At 47.2% G+C, this 19,255-nt stretch overlaps 1 protein-coding gene across 1 annotated transcript in view; it reads left to right on the top strand.

The window, feature by feature from the left end:
- The first annotated feature begins 3,916 nt into the window (after positions 1 to 3,916).
- The window catches only part of ARHGAP31 (Rho GTPase activating protein 31), a 61,007-nt gene continuing 45,668 nt past the window's right edge, over positions 3,917 to 19,255 (top strand). Inside the window, exon 1 of the mRNA XM_038129412.1 lies at positions 3,917 to 5,179. Within this exon, the coding sequence (XP_037985340.1) occupies positions 5,080 to 5,179 (100 nt within the window). The 5' untranslated portion in view covers positions 3,917 to 5,079. The remainder of the gene's footprint in view (positions 5,180 to 19,255) is intronic.

The raw sequence follows: 19,255 nt of genomic DNA, 5'->3' as shown, positions 1-19,255 counted from the left end.
GAGACAAAAGACTCCATGCCAGCCTTCAGCTTCACAATACACTCCAGCTTTGGCCACAGAAATGGGAGTAGACAGGAAACTGCTCTGGAGAGGGGCAGGAGAGGAAAGAGAGTATGCTGAGGGGTGGGGAGGGAGGGTGAACTGGCGTGTCAGAGTCTAACAATGAACTGTCTGTGTCAGGAAAACAGACGTACTCGGCAGGGCTATTTTTAGGGGTTCAGATCTCCCCCTCTCTAAGTCTGCCTGCCCCCCTCTTCTGTGCTGAGTGGCGCCTGGCAGATTGGTGGAGATTTAAAGGCCACAGATAGGAAAGAGCTCAAACACAATGAAGGAAATGCAGCAGGGAGGGGAGAGATGGGTGCCCAGAAATAGCCTGTGCAACACCTCAGCCACGGCCCCCAGCTCTTAGTGGAAGGGGAAGAAATACTTAGACCTAATGGCCAAAGCTTGTTCCCCAGGCCCTCGGAGTGCTCCTTGTGTCACCGATACCTTGTCTGTGAGAACGGAGAGAACTGTAAAGAACTGTAAAGTCATCATCCATGCTGTGTTCATTCACACACAAGGCTGGCTCACCACATCCGTTCTCAAGCTGAAGGGCGGGTGAGGCCTGGCAGATCAGCAATGAAGTGGGGTGGGAAGGTGCCCCACCTTCCTGCGTGAACCTGTGGCCCTCGCTGACTTTGTAACTGACTTAAAATCCTGACCTATATTTACAGGTTCAAAGGGAAGGAATTAAAGTCATTGTCATGGCTTTCAGACTTGGGCTGTGGCACTGTGGGGCCACTGGCCATCACACTCTGCACATGTTGGCAGAGATGAGGAAGGAATCTCTAGGGAGAGATAGCTGCTATGAGAACCCTGTTTTGGCTTGGTGTTGCTCCTATTCTGCACTCACTTTTTTTCTTTTTTTCTTTTTTTCTTTTTTTTCTTTTTTCTTTTTTTCTTTTTCTCTTTTTTTCTTTTTTTCTTTTTTTCTTTTTTTCTTTTTTTTTTAAGGAGGGAGAGAATTTCCCCCTTCTCTTCCAGTTGTTTCAACCTTGAATTCTGTTTTGCTTTCTATACTTCTTGCCTGAGAAGTTTTCCTCTCCAGGTTTGCCCTATCTTGTCTGTGGAAGCTTTCAGAGGAGGGACACTGGCTCACTCCGTATCCCTGCTCACTCAAGCTAGCTCAGAGCCCTGCCTCCTGGGTTGCGCAAATCCAGATTTCATATTTTTTCCTCTCTGGAGAACATCGCCCCTTTCCCTCAGAAAAATCCCTTGGCTCAGCACTGATTTCAGGCTCCGATATGAAGTGCTTTATTTGTAAAGCCTCCCTTGTTTGGCTCCTGCTCACCTTGCCTGACCTTCTCCTCCTCCTCCTTCTTTTCCTCCTCCTCCTCCTTCTTCTCCTCCTCCTCCTCCTTCTTCCTTTCCTCCTCTTGGCCACAGGCTCCCTGGGCAGTCCTGTAGTGACCTCCCTTCTGTCTTCTTGCTGAACCTTATCCTGGCACGGGAAGAGCCACCCCTGTAGCCCAGCCTGCCTGGCAAGAGCTCTCCTGGAGCTCCTCATGGTTTTCTTTCTCTCATTGCAGCACACACCTCTTTCACCCAGCTTGCCATGCCATCTCCTTTCTCCAGCTCTCTTCCCTCCATGGGAACGAGGAGCTGGGCAGCCAACCTATAGCATCTGAAAAATCTTCTGTGAATAAAGTGGGAATATTCCCTGTTTTGTTTCTAGCTTCTCTTCCCTCTACTTGTGCTTAAAATACTGTTTTTTTCTTGTCATGGGGGTGGCACTCTCTGCTTTCCCCACTAGGGTACCATGGTGGTGATGGCTGCTGGTGGGTCCTGCAACCTGGTGTTGGACACTCAGGGTCCAGGGTCCTGGCTGAGATCAGAGCAGCAGACTACAGACCCCAAATAACCAAAATGAGATGGCAGCACCTAATTTCAGCAGTGTTCATCAGCCAGCAGGACCCACCACCATAGCTTCCAAAGATGGCACCAAGAAATGGTGCTTCCAGCTGAAAGTGCCTGCTGGGCTGAAATAAACACCACGGGGTGAGTGTGATGTCCTGACCCAGCAGTGCTGCTGAGTGCTCATGCTCTGGGACTGTGAGCCTTGGAGCAGGGCTGTACAAGGAAGGGGAGGAGGTCCATGCTGCACAGGGTTCTCCCCCACCCCTGGGGCCAGAACTCCCTCAGTGGTGTGATGAGGAAGCTTTACTCATGCAGGGGGTGATTTTATTCACTGAGTTTATTTATTTATTTATTTTGAAATGAAGACATCCTCTTCTGAAGACATTCTGTTTGGATAGACTTGCAAGAGAGTAGAGAAACCATATCTAAGGTGAGGGAGGGCAATGGAGATGGGGCAGGAGTGTGATGTAGAGGGTCACCAGACGAGAGTATAGGTGGACACAGACCCTCTTAGTGATGTGACGTCCATCTGATGTAGAGCAGTGGAGGAGACCAGCACAGTGAGATTAAACATCTTGTTTAGCTGAGGAAGGTAGGGGTCTGTAGAGGGGAGTTCAGGACTTCAAAGAACTTGGTGTGATTACTCGCCATGGTGAACTCGTTCTCTTACCGCTGGTCCTGTGTGGGGACTCAGCTGTGCGGGAAGGGGCTGGCGAATGCAGCAGGACATGCCTCCTCCCTGAGGGGGCTAGGACAGGACTTCATCTTCCAGCCACCCAGACAGTAGGAGGATGGGCTGGCAAGACATGCAGGTCTGAGCGTCCTGTTGTCTGTGCGAACTGTGTGAAGTGCGGCCCTTGGCAGGCAGGCAGGATGCGCTGTGGCACGCGATGGCTTTGGCGGCACGCCGGTGCGGGGAGGGATCCCATGCTCTGACTCAACATCAAGGTGCTGTGAGAAGCTCAGAATAAATTCAAGGAAGTTCGAAGTGTTTCATGAGGACTGAGGGTTCCTGAGAACAACCACTGGTCTGGTGGTGAGAGCTCAGTTTTCCTCCTTAGCCTGTGAGTGGGAGCAGAAGGCAGGGAGGTGGCAGGCCAGACATCTCTACGACACATTCTGCAAATCACCTTCCCCTCAACCCGTCAGGCATCAAGCTGTAAAATGGGGATAATTATGATAATTGCAGTGATAAACTGCACAATCGGAGCTATAATTGTGCCAGGTCCCTCACCAGGTCCCTTGGTGTTTTTTCATATGTGTGAAGTGGTAACATGCAACACTTCTAAAGGAAAAAAAAGTCACCATACGAACAGAACCTGAATTGATTTTGGCAGTGGTCAGATCTCAGACAGAGGCTTGATTTCTCTGAAAAACTACTCTCAAGTGAGTGAGGTGGTGAGTTTGCAGAGGGATTCCTCTGTGCTGTGAGAATGCACAACTGAGACTTGTGAAGGGAGGTGGGTTAAGGGTGTCCTCTGCCCCATTTCCTGGCCAATTTTCCTCCAAACCAAAACTACTTTCCTTGTCTTTGGCCAGACTTTTAGTGAAAAGCTGTAATGTCCTGTTTTTCATTTTTTTGTTCATTTTTTAACCCAGACCCATACAGCTACATTTGGAACAGAGTAAGAGGGGTCAGTGAAGCCTTAGGAGAGCTAATTTTGCCTCCCTGGGTATGCTGGTGGGCATACCCAGCCCTGTGAAGAAATCTGAATTTCTAGGATAAAATGCGAAGTGCAAGGAACGGCTCTGATGAGCTGACATACGCGGGTACTGAAAACTGGACCAGAAAAGTGTTTGTGGTGTGAAGGGGGTGATGACACAGACAAGGCTCAGGGCCTGAAGGCAGACCCGTCCCATTTCCCTTCTTGCTGTACTAAGTCATTTCAGCTCCTTATCTAAATCCCTTTGTTGGTCAGGGGGAGCCTTTTTTGGGAGCTGACTCGAAAGTATGTGAACTCAGATGCCCGGACAGCATCTGTTTCTGCTTGCCGGGGAGGGGGGAGAAGAAGGTTCCCGCTCCTTCTCCCGCTCTTTAATTCCCCAACTCTCGGTCCCCTCCTTGCACTTCAGCAGCTCCAGCCCGCACCTCTGCAGAGGAAGGCAGATCCTGCAGTGACAGAGTCATGTTGGAGGGCAGGAAGGCGCCTCGCAGCACAGGACTCGGCGAGCAGAGGCAGAGATTTATTGGAGAGGCTCCCGGTCTCTCCGCTCCTCGCCGGACCCTGCTCGGCCCTTGCCGAGCGGCGGGCTGCTAGAGCAGGAAGCGCCTGGCCGCGCCAGGGGCGGCGGAGCCCCGCAGTGATTTCCTCCCGGGCAGTCCGCTATCTGCCGAGCGCCGGGGCAAATCTTCCCTCTTCCTTCCCCCATCCCCATCCCTGTTCCCCCAACTCCTCTCCCCGCCTTCCCTCAGCCTCTCGCTCACACACACACACGCACACACACGCACTTTACTGCCAAAAAGCGTCCTCCGCCCCCCTCCTCAGCTAACTTCCTTTCAGCATTTTTTTGAGCTGGATTATCCTAGGATTTGTAAAACGGGGGAAAGGAGAGAGCGACTGAGCGAGAGTCAGGACAGGAAGCTGGTTTCTCATTCCTCCAACTGTCCAAAGCAGGAGGAGGGGAAGGGGGGGGAGCCAAAGAGGAGCCTTGTGCAGACTCTTCCCCAGTCCCTTTTCATTAGTCCGTTTGAACTTCCAGTCTCCTCCGAAAGCCAAGAGGAGGACGACCAGACTGGGACGCCTTCTGCTGGAAGTGGCGACAGCGCGACTGACGAAACCCAGAAGGTGGCTGTGGAGGGTCCCGGGATTGCGCTGAGAGAAAAGACGTCCCCCCACCATCTCCTGCCCCCAGTTTGCCAGCTCTGATGCGGGCACCCATCCACCACCCACTTGCCTCTGATGAGAACCCTTCTGGGCTCAGGCTATGATCGCTGCTGCTGCGGGCTGTGGAGCCTCCTCTCGCCCTGACCTTCTTCTGCCACAGGAGCAGCCCAACATCTGGTGGGGATTAATGTTTGCTTCTCTGGCTGGACGCTGTACGGGACCCCCGATGTTGCTCCCTGGGAGCGGGACACGGGCGGTGGTCTGAGGAGAAGAGCAAGAATTTTGTCGCCCAGCGTGAGGCCGGGGGGAGGGGGGCAAGGCAGGAGGGGGGTGAACCTCTTTTGGGACTAACCTCATGAAGAACAAGGGAGCCAAACAGAAACTCAAGAGGAAGGGAGCCGCGAGCGCGTTCGGCTGCGACCTGACGGAGTATCTCGAGAGCTCTGGGCAGGATGGTAAATGCTTCTTTATTCTCGCTCTGGTTGCAGAAAAGCCAAGCGCGTGTCCCCCTGTTCTTACTGGCAGGACTGCACACCAGACCTTTCCAAAAGCTAAGGGTTAGACAACCTGGAGCTGATTTATCCTCGGGAAGTGGAGTCACTGCCCCGTTACTCACAATGAATGAACGATCGCAAGATTGCTTTGGCGGTGCATCTGCATGACCCTTGCATGAGTAGTGCTGCGTGTGTGGAAAGAACTGGGCTGGGGTTCTCGGGCTGCCTAAGTGTGTACAAAGACAGCCCGACATCAGTTGTGATGTCCTCTCCCATCTGCCTGGCAGTGGAAGAGAGTAACAGGCTTTTAGGGAGTCAGGTTTGGAAATCTGAACTGTGCTCAGTGTTGCCTCCTCCAGAATTTCAAAATTCACCCTAAGTCCATGAGACTAGAATTTTGGAGGACTCTAGGGAAGAACTGGACTCCAGTACAGTTCCCATGTTGTCCTTGGACTGCTGGATGGAGACAGGGCAGAGACTGGGTTATGGGGTGGAGGACGGTGTGTGGTGTAGGAGACAAGGAGACATCTGAGCTAACACGTTCACCACCCTGCCTGTTGGCTTTCACTCCTTCTCCCCTTGACATTCATGCTCCCAGGTATTGAATGAGAACACAACAGCTCAGACAAGAGGTAGCTCCAATAAAATAAGGGAGTCCTGGGTTTGAAATGGTCAGTCCTTGATGAGGGAAGGAGCAGAATGTTTTTTCTTAAAGTGGGTTGGATGACAAGAGAAGTGGTTGTGAGTTTGGCCAGCAGAAGGACCTGCAGTTTAGCAAGAGGAAAAGATAAATACATGCCTGTTACCATCTGTGATGTTAGCATTATGATCCTGATTTAGCATTATGTTCCAATTTGAATTGACCAATTTTACCAATGTCAGGTTATTTCAAGGGGAAAAAAAAAGACTTCTAGCAGCAATGTCAGCTTTGTACAGGGAGAGCTGTACAATCAGGTCTTTCATTTGCTGATGAGCATGGCTGATGAAGTGCAGTGTGGAACTGCACGGGCAGAGGGATGGGCTACATATCAGGAGTACTTTCCATTGCACAGTGAAGATGGCAGTAAATGTATCACTAGGATTAACTGTTATATATATGTGCATTTATTTAGGTATGGGGGAAAACCAGCCATTTAATTGCATTGTGGCTTGTCTGCAACAGGTATCGGACCTTTTAACTTCCATACCTCTTAACGGCAACTGAATTAAGTGTCAAAAAAAAAAAAAACACCAGACTTAATGAGCTAATGTCCTTTTGCCAGTGTGAGGTGCAGACAGATAAATTCCATCCAGTGCTACCATGGACCTCTGTGGTGGAGGAACTATTTACAGCTGTTTACAGGAGCACTGGAAAACAACACAGGGAAGGCAGGCACAGGCAGTACATTCACTTGAAGCAGCAAGGGAAGTTTTAAAAGCAAAAACATACTTAGTGCAGTTGAAATTAGGCCAGACGAGCAAAATCTATCACCTAAAATCCCAATGTTGTGTTTCGGGGTTTTTTTGGTGTGGGGTTTTTTTTTTTGTTTGTTTGTTTTTGTTTTTGTTTTTTATTTATTTTAAAAATAGTCTTTTGAGAACAAGAAAGAAGGACATCTTCTCAAATCTTATTTGTGGCTTGGTTCACAATTCCAATGTACTTATCTCTCCATGCTGAGGAGCAGTGGGGAGAATAGGAAGTTCCTTTCCTTTATGCAGTACTGCTGTTTGTTCAGTAGCACATCACATATCCCAGTGCTGTGGGATCCAGAAATGAAAGACTCAGTTTTGTATCTTTGTTGGTAAGGGTGTAAGTTGGATTGGAAGTTCCAGTTCATCCGAACAAGGGGAAAAGAAATTTAAGTATTAGAGATATTAATTTTGTTGGTAGTAGGACTCTCAGGATAAATAGGAATGACCAAGAATGCTGAAGTCATGTCTTGGGGAAAAAAAGGAAGGTTGAGATGTCACCAGGATGACGAACTTGCAGCTAAATTAGAAGAGCATTCAGGGTATGAGAGATGGTTGATTTGGGGAGAGTTGTATTGTCCTGCTAAGAATTATTTCCAGTGACAAGTCAGTGCTCCTGTAAGCAGCAGGTTTTATAGGGACATGAAGCTCTAAGTTTCTTTTTGCTTTGTTTTCTTCTCAGTGCTGTGTGTTTAACTGGTGAGATGTTGTTCCCTACAGGAACTACAGGCTCAGGTTGTTCCCTACTATGAAGCAATGAAGTTCTAAGACTGTTCCTGGTATCTGAGAGTGGTGAGGAGCAGGAGAGGTCTTTGGCTGCTGTCCAGCAAACATTTTGTTGTGGGCCTTTCTGGAAGCAGGTTTTAAAATGTACCCAAAAGGGTTAACTGGAAAAGAAGATGCTGTGGGCCCAGCAGGATGTGAGTCATCTTGGTTGTGCTTTCCGTGCTCAGGTTTGCTCTATGCCATCCTGCATTGCCATTGTGTGTGACTGGAGCTGCACAGGCAAGGATTGGCCCAGGCCTGCTTTGCTGGTGCTGGCCAAGGGAGCACAGAGGATGGCCAGGGCTAGTGAAGACGATTCAATTTGGAATTTTCCCCTCGGGGTTAGTACATGACCTTTACAGTTAGGGGGTGCTGCACTACTTGTGCGATGCTTTGTGGAGGAGAGGCACAACTTGAGTCCCTGCATGCTTGTGGTTGTTGACGAGCAGCTTGTGCTTTCTGTAAGGACCTTAGTCCCTGTGTTGTTGCCAAATTCCAGTGGAGAGAATTATATTCTGCTAAAGGTATCAGCATTTCCTCTCTTCCCATTTAACTCTTTTAATAACTTACTATGACTCTCTTCAGAAACAGCCAAAGATCCTGCTGTCTCCCTTACCAGATCCATGTACCTAAGCTTCTGTTAGAAAGAACTTTATGATAATGCAATAAAAGATGCAGCAGAACTACAAAGTATTTAAAAACAATCAAATAGGAAGACTTTAGCAGGTACAGTGAAGCAGCTCAGGAGCCAAAAACGTGATACAAAGCCTTTAGCTGTTAGTTGATTCTTTCAGATCTGACACAGGTCAGTGGTGATGGGCAGATGTGGATGTCTGGTGGCTGGTTAGACACACAGATGTGTTAAATTTGCTGAGTTTCAAGTCAGTTCCTGTCAGTACCACATCTGACCCTACTTGGCCTTTTCTTGCTGGCAGTCTCTGTACAGACACTGGTCACACTTCTAATGGGGGCAGACTGCTATCAGTGCACATGAGCATTTAAAATCATGACTCAGGCCACAAAAACCACGACATAAAATCTGTGCTGGATTCTTTGTCCACTTTCTGTTTTCCAAAATTTCAGTGTGCATCTGGGTTATTTTTTCAAGTCTTTCTTTGGTAAAAGGGCCAGAAGCTTGGGGAAAAATAAACTTCTCTTCCTTCTCACCATAATTATCAAACAATGGCTTAAATAGCAGCATGTATGAGGACAAGCTCACATCAGACATAAAGGAATGATGGCTGGCAATACCAATGAGGAAAAGTTGTCTAATTTTACATAGTCCCTCCTGGGTCACTTCTAGCACTGAGTCCACACTTGAAGGCAAGTGGTCTTTTGGAATATAAAAGCTTCACTAGAAAACAGTGTCCATGCCCAGACTTTGGACATGGATAGGTGTCCATGCAGAAGGAAGTCAGTACTAATGCCCTCTACTAAAACTTTTTTACTGTGCCAAACTTTATTGAAATATATCAGTGTAGTGGGGCTGACAGATAGTAGTCTTGAAGGATTAACATTAGGGTCATGTTCTGGCCTCTTGATAACCAGCTTGGTTTCCAGACGAAAAAAATGCATTGTGCCTCTGCTGAAGTCAGTGGGAATTGCACATCAGGCTCTCAGTTACTGTAATAACAACAGTGTAATTTTCTGGTGACGAATGGGCCAGCAAAGAAGACAAGACACAAGTTTGTGCATCATCTTTAGCTGGGGTAGGACACTCTGAACTGCTTATGAAAACAGTCACAAAGAACAGTCTTGCTTCTGGTTATATCACAAAAGTATTGTAAGAGGAGGCTGTTGTAAGAGTCAAAGCTGTTAAAGTGAGAGGAACTAAATCAAAAGGAATTTTAATTTTCCTAGTGCTTCTAACTGTGGGAAATTCAAGCTGGGATTTGAGGTATACAGACAGGTACAACTTTCACTCTTTAAAATGGAAATGCACATAGCATCGACAAGAATTGGATTGTGATGGTAAAAGATAATCCAGTCTTTTGTATAGGAACTGCTACCAATCCAGACCTACCTTTGCTTCATATGCTTAGAGCCAGATAGAATTTGGAAAAAGGCTGAATGTGTCCTGTGATTCTTTGGTATGCTGGTGTTTAGATGTTGGGCTAAGGGGTGCTACCAGGTGTGCATAAAACCAAACCTCAGACTTGATGCCTTGTTCTTATGGTGCAGGTCAGCTCTGTGTGTCTGAGGTTCCCCTGTTTGCTGGAGAGTTAATTCTGCTGTTGCTGTACCCCTCTGTGGTTTCTTCCACATCTGTTTCCTGCCTGATGTTGTCTGGTTGGGATGCAATGAGCTCAGCTTTTCCCCTCAACCCCCTCCCACACTCCCCACAGCTCCTCAATGGCTCTCACCCTGAGCCTGTAGCACCCAAACCCCTTTCTATCTATTCATCTAATGCGGCTTATTGCTTTGTTTGTTACTTGCTTTAGAAAAAGGGCTACTTCGTTTGAAAAGTTTTGAAACCACCCACCAACTCCCGTGTTCTCCCCACATGGGGGGAGAGAGAGCAAGGCCAGCCAGCAGCACTCTCTGAGGCTGGGGAGGGAAGAGGAGCTGTTGTCTTCAAATGTAGACAGGGAGACGCGAGGAAACCCTTACAAGTCCATTGATTGTAGTGTGGGAAAGGGGACAACAACATGGCTAGCCCATATGACAATCTTTTTTTTACTGTGTGCCTGTGCAGTGGCTGCTTCTGCCTGGTCACAACTGCATTGGAATGAAAGAATAAGGAAAGTTTTCATTTTGCATTAGTGGTCTCAAAAAGCTGGTGGCTCTGGCCAGCCCAGGCTTCACAAGCAGGTTCTTAAATGCATAGGCAAAGACTTTGCTGTAGCATAGGCAAGGAGTTCAGAGGGAAAGCAGTAACAATAATTGAGCCGTAATATGCTGAGTACAAAGGAAAGGTGGGCTTGGATACTGCTTGCTTGTTTTGGTAGAGCCTCTTAAGCACACTGTCCTCTGCACAGTGATTTTGTCATCATGCTTTTCACTGTGAAGCTGCTTTGTCCATACGTGACTGGATAAGGAGACCTGTCACTCAGGAAAAAAATTTCTTGCTTCAAGAACAGACTCCCTTTTGAGTCAATCATTAAACCTGCCACACAGATGTGAAACAGCTTTTCTGAGCCCTGTGGCTTTCTTTCCTCACCCTTGCATGTCTTTTGGGATAGGAGCATGCTGGGATGAGCACGAGGGTGCACATGAAAGTCCATAGCACAAGTAAGTGTGTGCCACACAAGGCTGCATTTGTGTTCACTTAGGACATTTTTTAAGCTGCCTTTCCTGTAGTGATGTTTCAAAGTGAAGGCATGCCCATACTTTTAGGTAGGCACTTTTGGTTAGTGATGCATGCAACAAGTCCTGAGAAAACTGCTGAAGAATCATTAAAGGCAAACTGGAGGAAAAATATGAAGTTTTTATTTATTTATTTTTAAAGTCCCCTTGGAAAAATGAAAATGCCACACGCTCATTTAATCTGCTGCAGAAGAATGAAGAGCTGCATTCATCCCGCTCTCAAAATTAGAAACTGTGGCACTGGGGATTTCTGTCTCAAGAACTGATCAAGCTGAAAAGAAACCTTTTTGTGGAGCCAAATTGCTTTCAATCTAGATCTCTTTCCTGACCTCCCTTACTTTGTGGCTATGCAAACACTTGTCTCCATTCAAGAAAGGAAGCGGCAGGGGCTGGGAGGAGAACAGGACAAGAACAGCCTCTTGGGCTGGCTCAGAAATGCTTTAGTCCTCTTTTTTTTTTGTGTGTGTGGTGTGCTGCTGGGGTCTGATCCACATTTTCACACTGCTGATATGCTGGGAAGCCACATGGCCTGCACTCTGTGGGGTCTATTCGTGGCTCTAGTCATGCAGGCTGTGTGGATTTTTAAGGCTGCATCCCCTCCTCCTTGTGACAGGAGCAAAAGGGATAGTTGAACTCCGCAGTTTTGGGGGGAAAGAAGTGGGATTGTGTTATTGTACAGTGAAGGAGAGCTGTGGCAGTGGGGTCTGGGAGCTGAGTACATGTATTGGCAGGTGGAGGAGCTAGGCTGGGCTTTGAGGGAAAGACAGTTCCGTGGCCTTTCAGTGTCTGCCAAAGCATGTCCGGTGGACAAGACATGAGCAGCTTTGCTGCCAAAATGGATACTGTGGAGGAAACTATTAATAATGTAAATTCTTGCATTTTATCCACCCTCTGTCATAAGTGGTGTGTCACATTTTGAGTCCCAGATACCAGCCTCTATGGCAACAAGTGAGAGCAAAAAGACACTGGGAACAACGGGAACAGAAGCCATCTGTTTGCTTCTGTTACTTTGCTGTTTCTTCTTGTTTTGGATTATGTTTGTGTTACTTCCTCAATCTGTTTCTGGTTCCTGAGACCTGGATTTTTGTGTCTCTGTGGCACGATGTTACTGTTGTTTAACATTCATGTTGCAAGCTCAGCTCCTTGTTCTGTATTGACTTTCCATTGCTAGCACTGTGTGATTAGCAGAGAACTCTTGCATGTTGCCTCCTGCTTTACATTTCCCTTACTGAGCACTGCAGGAGGCAGATGTGTGGTTTGCATGCTCTGAGCCCCACTTTGATCCTGCCTTCTCCCCCACCCCCTGCAAACAGCATGAATCACATCTTGCCTGCAGATCTTAGATTAGGACACGTATTTTGATTTAGCAAATGTTTTCTCTTTGTTGGTAGCAGCTGATTTCATCTGAACTTGGAAACCAAGGAGTAAGGACTCCACTGCTTGTGGTGTCACAGCTCTCAAAGGTTCAGGGAAACGGCTTAGTGGATGAAACACTGGCTGTGCGTGGGGTGGATGTACAACACAGACTGATCTAGCAAGTGATGAGCAAGTCTGGGAGGTCCCCATTGGTCAGGGGTTCTTGGGTTCCACGCTTTGGTGTAGGCCTGGTTCTAGTTTGGAGAGCTCAGAAAGCACACATCTGTAACTTGGGCTTTGCATATATGACGCAGTTCTACAGCAGCAACATTTGCTGGCAGTCAGGGATGTGCCAAAAATGTATGTTCCAGTGTTTCTCCTTTAACGGTAATAAGGGAAATGAAAACAGCCTGTCAGTAACGGTATAACCAGCCCTGCTCTGAAGGGATGGGGTGGGGTGGCAGATTGACTGCCCACATCATGGCTTGGAATGGATCTCTGTCTGGAAGGTGATTAAAGGATGGAGAGCTACCAGCATCTGCCTCCAGTCCAGCACCACCAACAGGGTGCCAGATACACTTGGAGCTCTGACATGGAAACCTACAGATATCTTATTGAAATGCAAAGGCTGCTAAATGGCTGCACAGCTGGTTATTTCAATGGCAGCTAGTGTTCCTAGCCACCTACTAGTCTCTCCTTTCCATATATTCCCAGAGCCTCAAGCCTCAGCTGTCCTTTGCTCGCATGCCAGAACCTTCAGCTTCTCTGCTGATAACTTCAGTTAATGTGTTTTGCATTGTCAACAACAACAAAAAACTCAAAACAAACCAACCAAACAAAGAAACCCACAAAAAAACCCCCAAAAAACCAACAAAAAAAATCTGCGGTATGTTTACAATGCACACAGACAACAGTGTAACTTAAATTGAATTTATTGTTAAATGAAATTACGTTGTGCAACTGTGCTGACTGCATTATTATAACTTTCATACTTAATTCAATAATGTAGACTCTGTTTTCTACATTTATCTGAAACCACAAGCAGACTTTCCAATCTTCTGCACTAGTGTGATTGCAGATATCAAAGTATTTAACCATGGACTTAAGACCTACCTTTTTGTCAGATGTTGGGGCCTTTGCATACAATGAAGTTATATACACCAACACTAACCTTCACCCTCACTCAAGTTGCCAGATCACTGCTACCCCTGTGTGTGAGAGCAAGGAGCTCAGTCCCTAATGCTACAAGTCTTGTGGCACGTAAGTGCACAGGGGAGTGCCAGTTCTCTTCTGTTCCACTCCCCCTTGCCTTGGGCAGGACCCTGCAGCTGGATTAGATTCCCCATTTTCACCTGAGTGGGGGCCCTTTTGATTTTAACAGTGCACCAAAAGGGAAAGAGCAAAACTCGTGCTTTTTGCAGTTGCCTTCAGTTCCTCCACCTCAGTTGCTGTGTTCCCATTTGGGAGCAGCCGCCTGGCCTAGGCTCAAACCAGCCTTCTTCCTCCCTGGTGTCACCAGCTGAAGATATGTGTGACAGTTTCAGGCAATGTCAGGTTGGGTGGATGGCTGCCTGGACTTAGGTGAGTTAATGTCCATGTAGGAAGAGTGACCTTAACAGCAGTAGAAAATGTTACAGAATCGCAGAATTACTGAGCAGTGACTTCTTGAGATTAACTAGACCAAATCCTCTGCTCAAGCAGGGTCAGCTTGAGCCAGTTGCCCTAAGACTGTGTCCAGTTGAATTTTGAATATCTCCACAGAATTTTGGATATAACCTCTGTGAGCAAACTGATCCAGCCTCAGACTATCATCAGAGTAAAAAATATTGTGTTCAGATGGAGTGTCATGGTTTTTAATTTATGTATCTTGTATTGTCAATAGGCACAACTGAGAATAGACTTACTCCCTTTTCTTCATTCCCTTCCAGCAGGTCTTCATTCACAATGATAGATCCTTCCTGATCCCTCTGTTATACAGGATAAGACAATCCCAGCCTCTCCTCACATGAGAGTTGCTTGAGTCCTTTTGTCATCTCTGTGGCCCTAAGCTCAGCTTGCTCCAGTAAGTGCTTCTTGCACTGTGGAGCCCAGAGCTGGACACAGGACTCCAGCTGTGGACTCAGCAGTGCTGAGCAGAGGGGAAGGATCACCTCCCTCAACCTGCTGGCAACTCACCTCCTAACTCTTCTGATGTTCTTAGTAATCTGTACAGTTACTAGCAGAGATTTTCCTTGGTATTCCAGTTTTTGCTGGCAATTCAATCAATAAGTAATGTGCAATCAGGATGTTGTAAAGGATCCTTTCTTCCTTGCTTAATGCTCTTTCTGCCCTGGTTAAGACCCAAAAGGAATTGTCTTTTCATAAAGAGCCCCAGTTCTTTAATGGTTTCTGAAGTTTTGCTGCTGGTCAGCTCAAATAAATTAATTTATATAATACACTGCTATGCTGCATCTTCTGAAAGCCATGAAGAGCTTTGGCTTAATAGAAAGTCTACAAAAAATGCATTGAAGCAGCACACCTTTCTCAGGGGGTGTTTGTAAGAGCTCCCCCTCTCCTCCCCCAAAGCCACCATGCACAGAACCAGGGCACTGTGGCCAAGCTCCTTCCTGCCAAAGCGTGTCCGGCAGACTGGAGAGTGAGAAACTGCTGCCAAAATGGATACCATGGGGGAAATTATTAATAATGCAAACCTTGCTTGTTCTCCACCCACTCTCACAAGTGGAGCATCACATTTCGAGTCTCAGATACCAGCCTCTATGGCAACAAGGGAGAGCACAAAGGCACTGGGAGCAAGGGGAGCAGAAGCTGTTATTATATCTCCAGCACGGGGATCGAGCAAGGGGAGGGGAAACTCACATCCCTTTGCAGGATTCTCAGCTGTGTCTGCTGCTCTTAGAAATATGCCCTGAGCAGCTGACTTGGGTTCATAGCAATTTGTCTCCAGCTCCTCACTGCCCTCTTCTACACTCAGGGCTCAGCTAACTAAATGCCTTTGGAAATGCTATTATCTCCTGTGCTCTCTGGGGCCAGGAGCAGCGTGAAGATTGATCATCTGGAACAGGAGGCTTTGTTTAGTTCTATAAAGTACAGAAGAGTTAAAGAAAGAACAAAAAATAAATGCCAAACCCAATGCAAAACTCACTTTAAATCTCATGCCCTTTATTTGCTCTCCCCAATCTGGGAACGTGCATGTATTTTGTTTTGTCATGCCATTAGATACTATCACATGAGGAAATGGTTAGAGGAGATATACCTTCATCTCTAGAACAGGGATTGAACATCCAAATGGCCAGGAGACATTCCTGGTATAACTAAGTTGTGTAATTTATTTCCTGAAGAGCAGCAGACAGGAGACTAGGTCAGCTTCTCCGATACAAACTTCATTTAAAGGATGCCACTGCTGGTTTTCACTAAACACAGCAGCATCAATACTGCCTTTTTACCTGAAAGATGCTGAACACACTCACAAATTTTCTATACACATGGGATGCAAGGCTGAGAATCCAGTCTGGATCTGTGCCTGTACTCACCATCTGTATTCACTGGCTCATCAAGAAATGCTGATTTAGCAGACAGAACACTGGGAGGAAGGGTGTGTGTGTGTGTGTGTGTGTGTTCATCTGCAGCTGAATATTTCAGTTGGGATATTTTTGATACATTGACATTCTGCATTTACCATCTTAGCAGAGAATGTGACTGTCAGTCCTGTTGCAGACAGGCAGCTTGGCAGCACAACAGAGCCATCCAGCATGTGGAAAACCCTTTGCTGCACATACAACTAGTGCTGGTTTTTCTATTCCTCTCCCATTGTGGTGCTGCTGCTGGTGGTAGCAGTCATACCTCAGGAGGTTCAGAGGTGTGAGCAGGCAGGGTGAGCTTCCTTCTTGAGCCCTTGCATCTGTGCTGCAATTTGTGTGAAATAAATAAGCTGTCAGTGGGACTGAATTGTTTACTTTCTTTGTGTAAAATCAGAGAGGGAAATAGCTTCACCGTTTTGCTCTTTCTGTTTTTATCTTCTCAGTGTGCTCCAATTGGTAGTGCATTTTCCTTACCCTTGTTCTGGTCAGGTAATTTCAGATACATGAGAGGCTAAATGAGAACAAACTCTCTTGTGAGGTTTATTGCATCTTCTGCTTCTAATCAAGCCAGAAAAATAGAGCAACAGACTTCCTTCTGTAATACTGTTCTCTCCATTCCAGTCCTGACTGGAAACCAGAAGTACAAGAAGGAGGAATGCAGGAAAAAAAAAAAGAAGAAGCTGTTAAAACGAATGTCCTGGAATCTCTAAGAAGAGTGTGGGGTTTTGGCCTGAGGCGATGGCTCAGGGGTGCAGAGGGGGCAAGGAGGATTCTCCCTTCTCTCAAGTATTTTCAGTTCCCTCTACTTAGCTGTTTTGGTTTTTTTTTTTTTTTTTTTTGGTGTGGGTTTTTTTTTTTTTTTTGTTTGTTTTTTTTACCTCCCCTTATGCTACCCTCCCCATCTCCCTCCATCTTGATAACTTTATTGCCAGGATGGCAGTATGCACATGTTGCCAAAGTCAATACATCAAGCTCTGTGCCCAAGGCAGGCTCAGGAGCAGTAAATGAGAAGAGCTGGTCTTGATCCATTGAGTCCATCATTCTTCCCTCCTGGCTCGATAGTGACTTACATACTGCTGCCTGAGGTTCGCTGTGTAAAGCCACAAACGGGCTGAGGCAGGAAATTCAGTTCCATACCCCAGCAACTTCAGTTTGGGGTCGCCCTCCAGACTTGCCGGAGCCTAGATAAGGAATAAAATCTGCAGCCCCGTCTGTAGATCAGGTGGGCGTAGGTGACCCAGTGCCTGCTGTCCTCCTCAGGGTGGCAGGCAGAACACGGTGCTAGAGGCGGCTCTCTATCACTGCTCACAAACCTGCCTGAGGTGGGGAGGAGCCGATGTGACAAACACAAAGGAGGGCTAGGAGTCCTAATTAGTCCTAATTTCTATCCTGCTAAAACACCCATCTGTCACTCTGCTGCAATAATGAGATTTGAGAAGATTAACTGGATACTACTGAGGCCCCTCAGCATGGCAGCTCAGTAAGTGTGCCGCTGCTCAACTTTAAGCCACACTTGCAGCAATTACACCCCAAGCAGGTTTTTAATGTCTGGTTAGTGCTTGCATGGGAGTGGCCCAAAAAAATCTGCTACAGGAATGGGGTGGGTGATTCAGAAGATGGCAAGCATAGTATCAGCTCTGTCAAGTTGCTGTCTTGGCATCATTTGGGGAAATGTTGCCATTTGGGCACATGGTAAAACAAGGACCCCAATATTTTAAAAAAATCCCTGGTTTATCTTTTTCTTTCCTAGAGCATAGGATCTCTTTTACAAATGCACATGCTGTGCTGTGTCTTTTCCTTTGCAGAAGCAATTTCTGCTGGAGCTAGGATTTGTTTTTTTATCCAGTGTCCTAAACTGTCACGTAGTGCTGCTCTGCCTGGCTCAACATCTGCCACCTCCCAGCCTAGAGGTGGGTGGAGTGAGTCTTGTTTTTGCAGTTTGTGAAATATTTCAGGATGTAAGGCACTCATTAAATTATTGATGTTAGCTCTTGGGCATTAAACAGATGTGAACTGCAGCTCTGGATCTTAAGGGCTTTAGAGGCTTATCCCTGCCCTAATGATGGTTCCCTGTTTGGGATTTTTCATGCGTCTCTTACTACAGATTTGAACTCACTGCAGGATGGTGGAAGGATTTAGCAGATGGACAAAGGGTGACTGCAAGGCTTTTCTTTGCAACATTATATACCTGTGAAGCAAATCTAATTGAGCTTTTGTAGAAAAAGGGGAAAGACATGTGCATGTTTTCTTTAGGAGAATGGGAAAAATTAGAAAAATGTGTTCCTGCCTCTTGACAGAACATGTTTGCAGGGTATGAAAAGATTTTGAATAGTTGTGATTCAAGGAACAGTGCAGGTGCACCTGACATCAATTCTTGTGCTTTAGGAAAGATACTGTATCTTGTAACATGCCTTATTCCTATCCCTTTCCCCAGTTCTGCCTCCTTGAAAAGTGTCTGGCAGCAGTAGCGCTGCTGACTTAACTTCATGGTGATGGCAGGGTGGAGGTTGGGACTTCCAGTACAGCTCCGTCTCTGCAGTACCGTCAGCTCTTTGGCTGGGCTGTGGTGGTGAAAAACAGCACCTTGGCTGATGTGGGACAAGGAAGGGAAGGTAACAAACGTGGCACCATGAGCTGTTGAGATCTCTGGGCAACTTTGACGGCTGCTTGCTGGTTTCCAGTGAACCGACTGCGAACAAAACTCTGTGTATGGCAGGAAAATCTGCTCCCAGGTTTGACGGGGGGATCCCGTGCTTGTGTTTGAATGGGAAGCGTTCAAGAGGCTTCTCCCTTCACCTCTGCTTTCCCACCCATTCTCCCTTCTCTGCTTCAGGGCGCTGTGGGGGCACAAAACCCTCCTGTTTGTTGTGGAGCAGAAGAAGGGTGAGGGCCATCCCTGACCCTCTCCTTCCCTCAGCAGTTTGCATGGTAATTAGCTCGTCCCTACCAGACAAGCCCACAGCCCAACAGAGCGACAATTCAGATGCCGAACAATGTCCAATTATCCCAGCCCTGGGAGCAAGAGGCCACTCCCTGACACGTGGGCTCCATGTCCCTGGCCAGATGGCTCCTCAAACTCCCTTGGCTGGCCCAGTAACGCTGCCTGGGGAATTTGACACATGTCAGCAGTTTTGGCTGAGTGCTTTCGTGAGCTACCAGCAACACAGTTGCCTGAAATATTGGGAAGAGCTCTGCGCGCGCCCTGGGCAGTGCCGCCCACTCCATGCCCTGTGCTCAGGCCGGGTTGGTGGCTACAAGGGAACTTACTTGGGTGTTCACATGTAGAGGGAGATTTTGCAGCCTCAGCTTGGCTGCCTGTATCCCTCATCTGGTTTGGTGACCTGCTGGAGATGTAAGCAGCTTAAAAGCACACCTTTTGCTTTTCTCTGCATTCCAGCATTTGTGCACCAGTGAAGGCTGAATTGCTCAGATTGGAGTTTGACCTGCATGAAGGAGGTGGCAGGAGTCCCATCCATGGCGTGCCGTGGGCAAGCTCTGCTCCTGCCACTGCCTGGCTCAATGAGAGACCTTAGGCTACTCCTTCTTTTTCCACATCCCACCTCCCTCAGTGATTTAATGATGC

The sequence above is a fragment of the Motacilla alba genome, chromosome 1 (assembly GCF_015832195.1).
Source record: "Motacilla alba alba isolate MOTALB_02 chromosome 1, Motacilla_alba_V1.0_pri, whole genome shotgun sequence".
Taxonomy (NCBI): Eukaryota; Metazoa; Chordata; class Aves; order Passeriformes; family Motacillidae; genus Motacilla; species Motacilla alba.
This window is presented reverse-complemented; position numbering and strand designations above follow the sequence as displayed.